A 5234-nucleotide genomic window follows, 5' to 3' on the forward strand; every position below is an offset into this window, starting at 1 on the left:
GTGAGCACGCAGCAGGTGCAGTGCCCTGGGCCCCCCACACACTTGTACCCCCAGGAGAACAAGGCACCTGGCTCCAGTTGGTGAAGCCCAGTGCAAGTGGGCCTAGCACTGTCACCAGTTGGGACAGTGGGATGGACACTCCGGGCACTCCTGGGTCTGCAGCACACAGAGGCTGAACCAGGGAGCTGCCAGGGGGGTGGACTTCCGGCCATGTCCCTCACTGGTGTGTGCCCTGAGGGCCAGGCCATGTCTCCACCCTGCACTGCCCCAGAGCACAGAGCCAGCCCCTCCTCCAGCCTTGCACCTGCCAGGGACTGGCCACAGGTCACAGTGCCCACCAGACTCAGACACGGCCCAGAGCACGTGGAGCACGAGGGCTGGCACCAAGACCGCCCCCCCAGAAAAACACAAACCCCCAGTGAAGAGCAGGCCTTCCCGCCAATCAACACAACTTTGAACACGACCTGCACACGGCCAGCCTGATTCCCACCCTGACTAAAAGGGCTGCAGCCAGCCACCCCAGCCCACCCGCGGCCTGCTCCTTCCCCCTGAGGTCCCACCTTGGAACCCTGTTAGTTCTCCCTGCCTAACACAAAAGCCTTCTTGTGAGCCCTGCAGGGAAACTGGCTGTTTTTAGCAACAGAGGCCCTCACTCCTCCTCCCCATCAATGTGGGAACTGTAAACAGACCGACCGCCTCATGAAGATGCGAGTGCACCTGTGTGTGAGTGAGGCTGAGCGCCAGCCGGTGCATGGTGGGCGCGCTACATGCACACAGCACGAAGCCGGGATGCTGCCTGGTTCCAGGTGGCTACTGTGTCACCGCTGGAGACGGAAGAGTAATTCGATTTTCCAGACTTGGCGACACAGCTGACTTTGTTGAGAAAAAAAGAAAAAAGCACAAAGGTAGCACTGCATTCCCGCTCTCCCGCGCGTGGTACCCAGGGACGGGCGAGCCTTCGCCCCCAGCTGCACAGGAGCCGTGAGGGCGGGACCTGAGAAGGACCTTGGCGGAGGCCAGAACACCCGCGGGGCCCGAGAGGTGGTGGGGGGATACCACAGGCAGGATTCGCAGGAAAGAGGGAGAGGCAGGCAGGGGCCGACTCGGCTCACAGGTGCGTCCGGGAGGGTACAGGTCTCCCTCTTGGCGCCCCAGCCCAGTACCAAGTCCAGGAGGTAGCGTTGGGCGCTGCCAGGTGCCTCCCCACAGTGAGGTGGGCGTCAGGCGGGGGCGGGGCTCTCGGCTGCAGCTCACAGTGTGCTCATGTGCGGGAGGCTGCCCAGGCGCCCTGCGCGCTGCCGGCCAGCGACCGCCGACTCCACCCCGCGCAGCCACTCGGTGCACTTGCGCATCACGCCTTCATCGGGGGCCGCGGGCTCCTCCTCGTAGTCCACGTCGTCGTACCGGTGCCGCTCGTTGAGCAGGGACACCTTGAGCATCTGGCGCAGGTCGGCGGGCCGTGGGCTGCCGGACGGCCGTGGGGTGCGCTGCGCAGGGCGGTAAGCCGGGCCCGCCGCCGGGGGCGCGTCGGAGCCGCTGGTGGTGGGGCCACCCTTCCGCGGGCCGGCGGCCTTGGCGCGGGCTCCCGGGGCCGAGGGCGAGGGGAAGGGCCTGCGCGGCCGCGCCAGCAGCTGCTTCTCCAGGTGGCGCCTCTGGATGACCAGGATGGCCTCGGGCGTGAGGTTCAGCGAGAAGCGCAGCGCGTCGTCGGACTCGGGACCTGTGCCGAGTTCTGGCCCCGCCGAGTTCTGGCCGCTAGCAGCCGGCCGGGGCGTGGCGCACGTGGCCCGGGCCCCCGCGCGGACCGGCGAGGCCTGGCGCGGGGAGCGCGGAGGGGCCGGCGGCTGCGTCCTGCTCGGGCCGGGGACGAGGCCGCGTCGGCCCGGCGGCCTCTTGAGCGTGGCCGAGGGCCAGGAGCTGGAGAGGGGCGCCGCGGGCCGCTCCGGGGGCTTCCTCTTCTTCTCCGCCGCAGCCACGGGCGGCGCGCAGGGCCTCCGAGGAGGCGATCGCGCGGCGGCACCCCCCGAGCTTGGGGCGGGCGGCGGCCTGGGCTGGAAGGGCATGGCGTGGCCGAGCGGGCGCGGGTCGGCAGGGCGCTGCGAGGAGGGCGGGTCCGAGCGGGCGCGCAGACCTCCCCAGTCGGCCGCCGCGCGCCCGGCACACCCACCTGCTGGCAGCCCTCGTGTCTCCAGCCGCCTCACATCGCCGTGCCAGGCCCGCACCAGGTCCCGCCTCCTGGGGCTGGGGGTCCGACGCTCCCGACGCTCCCAGGGCTTGTGTGGACCCTGGCGTTCGGCCGGCAGCTGCCGACTGCGGGGCGAGTCCGGGTGCTGCCGGACGCGCCGGGTTGGGCCGGGCGGCGACTGGAGGAGGAGGAGCCGGCGCTCCGGAGGGCACGGGGTGCCGAGTCCCTGGCCTCGCCCGCCCTTTGTCACGACCAAGTGGTGAAAGCGGCGGACTGAGTGCCCGACCGCGGGGAGGGCGTGCTCGGGGCCTGGCGTCCCAGGGCTCCCCCAGCCGGCCGGCCCATGGCAGGAGGCCGATGTTAATTCCGGAGTGACAGGCGGGGTCGCCTCCCAGCCCCAGGGCCTTGATCGCGCTGGTGATGCGATGCGGTGGGTTGGCGTAGCCGCGCTAGCACCATTCTGGCATCACAGAGGAAGCCGGCGACCTGGCGGTGGGGCACCTGGGGAGCCAATCCTTGTGGGACCCTGTCATTTCACAGCCCCATTTCCCACCTGTAAACAGCCCACTTTTACTAATGACAAGAATTCTAGGTGTCCCATCCTTGCAGTGAGCCCAGCTAGGGGCAAAGCTCGGGACCACAGCAGGGACTCGGAGGAGTGAGACCCGCCAACACCTCCACACACTCTGTGACAGGCAGGCATTTCTACAAGGTACATGTATGACCATGTGCAACTGACTGAACTAACTGCACACACATGTAAGCTGTCCCTGTGCTCCTGAACCACTAGCCCACACACACAGTGCCATGCATACAATCCCGTTATTCGGGCATCCTGAGAACACAGGTCTCTGAAAGTCTCTCCCCTCAGGCGTGCCTTTCTGGGCACACACAGGAACACAGTGGCCGTGAGGAGCAGTGGGTCCCGCCGTGTCCCTGTGGCATCTACTGCTACAGGGGGCCCGATGCTGCTGGGACCAGAGTTGTCGGGGAGGCCGACAGGGGGAGGATGCTCTACTCAGAGCATGGAGAGTTCAGCCCCACCCCAGCCCTGCACAGCTGCCTCTGGGCACTCTGCACACACAGCCCTACACTGCTGCCTCTGGGCTCTCTGTACACACACGCAGCCCTGCACTGCTGCCTCCGGGCACTCCGCACACAGCCCAAGCCCTGTAGCTCACACTGCCCTGCAGAGCCTTTACCAGCTCCGGCTCTGCATGTTGGGACTCAGGCCGAAGGCTTGGCAAGCACACACTGCCTACCACTCAGGCCGTGGCATTCCCTGGTACGCAACAGGTGTGTCAGCAGGAACAAGGCCTGGAGAGATGGATTCTGGAGGGACACCGACTGACAACTGGACATGCTCACACCCACTTGAGGGTGCAGCCCAGCATTCCCAAAGCTCACGGGGTCAGTGGTCCCTCTGATTGGACTGCCAGGGTCTCCCTCTTCTGCTTCCTGACCGCATGGTGGCCCTGTGGGACGGTGGATGACAGCTCTGGGCCGGGCACATCTCAGCCTCTGCCCCCCACCACTACTGCAGCCGTCTGGGGCAGGCATGTGCACCTGGGCCAGAACCATGACCCCTCAGCAGAGGGGAGCTTGCAGGCAGAGGAGGCTGGGCCCCAAGGATGAGCTGGGGGGCCAAGACCCAGAGTACACGCACAGCGCATGCTATGACCAGACTTGGAACGACCCCTCATGCTGTCTCATCACTGCAGGGCAGGCCTGGACAGGAGCAAGGTACACACTGGGTGCTGGCCGGCTCAAGTCGCATCCCACCAGGAACTGAACTGTCGCTATGAAATGTGTCCACTCTAACTTGTCGGTCGGTTTGCCAAGGCATCTTATCCTTGGGCATGTGCTTGCTCAGGAAACTGCAGAGCACAAAGCAGCTCAGCACACTTTAAAACACTCCCTCCATCTGCTAAACTCCGCCTGTATGTCCTTCTTGCTTCTATGTGCTTGAAAGGCACAGAGCTCTTCCCTCGGCTGCTTCACTCCCCAGAGGGCGCGTCCCAAGCAGCAGCGGGACCCCGACCAGACACCCACCCATTTCTGTACTTTGATGTGAATCATTTTATTGATAGAGCAGCAAGTAGTCAAATGTCTGGAACCAAAACTAAACCTGAATTTTAAACCAGGAAAAACTCATTCCAGTTTCTGAAGACCCCACTGCGTTACTTAGAAGCACAGTTTGTCAGCGGCTGAAGAATGTCCACAGAAGGCCTAGGAGCGGCACCTGTCCAGGACATTCCAAAGAGGCCGGTCCCTCTGCCCGGTGACGGTAAGCAGCGTCCATTGCACATCAAGTCCTGGGGGAGAAGCACCAACCGTCGCACACGTCATAGCTGAGCAAACCGAAGCCAACCAAGCAGGCACCACCCACCGCTGCCCAGGGGCCCGTGCGGGCGGTGGGCTGGGAGCACATCCTGCCCCCGCCCCGATGCCAAGGCGTCCTCTTATCCATCATTACTAAGAGCTCGGAAAAGCTTAGGCTGTGGACTTGACCTGTGGATGCTAACAAACAATTGCTTAGTATATTTTTAATGAGGCTGGGGGAAGGCAGTATTTTCTAAAACAAAGCAGAGAGGGAAGGGCAGCCCGTGGAAGGCTGGCCCTCGACACCTGCTAGGTTCAGTCCTGGCCATCACAGCATGGCTCCCGATGCGATGAGCAGCGCTGAGCAAGGGGGTTAACAGGCTCTCAGAAACACACAGGCACGCAGGGCACACCGTGCGTTCCCGCTGGGCGTGCCCTCCCGTGGCTGACCCTAACCCCAGCTGACAGCGAGCTCTCCACACCTGAAGCAAGGACCTGGCGCTGGCTTCGGGGAGAGGACCCGGGAGCACACGAGGGGACGTCAGAGGCTCTGCTGGAAGGTTCCTGTTTCCATTACACGGCGTCCTTGCCGAGCTCGCTGAGGTGACTCCATGGCACTGTCTGTATGCTTCACAGCCCCAGCGGTAAGTCATCTTCCGTGTGACAGATGGAGTTTGTGTTCTATAAAGCTTTTATTTAAAAACACAGGCCCAGGGCCTGGCATGGT

The 5234-nt window shown here is 64.1% G+C and overlaps 1 protein-coding gene across 1 annotated transcript; it reads right to left on the bottom strand.

Annotated features, from left to right (window-relative positions):
• Window positions 1-1250: 1250 nt before the first annotated feature.
• PRR18 (proline rich 18) lies at window positions 1251-2063 on the bottom strand. The gene has a single exon (XM_040965259.1). The coding sequence runs from the start codon at window positions 2061-2063 to the stop codon at window positions 1251-1253; it is 813 nt and encodes a 270-aa protein (XP_040821193.1).
• Between the last annotated feature and the right edge of the window lie 3171 nt (window positions 2064-5234).

The sequence above is a fragment of the Ochotona curzoniae genome, unplaced genomic scaffold (assembly GCF_017591425.1).
Source record: "Ochotona curzoniae isolate NIBS_2020 unplaced genomic scaffold, NIBS_Ocur_1.0 scaffold_3890, whole genome shotgun sequence".
NCBI classification, from domain to species: Eukaryota; Metazoa; Chordata; class Mammalia; order Lagomorpha; family Ochotonidae; genus Ochotona; species Ochotona curzoniae.

Bases quoted from the DNA above. Each gene is read 5' to 3' on its own strand.
- PRR18 (XM_040965259.1), bottom strand. From the start codon at position 2,063: ATGCCCTTCCAGCCCAGGCCGCCGCCCGCCCCAAGCTCGGGGGGTGCC.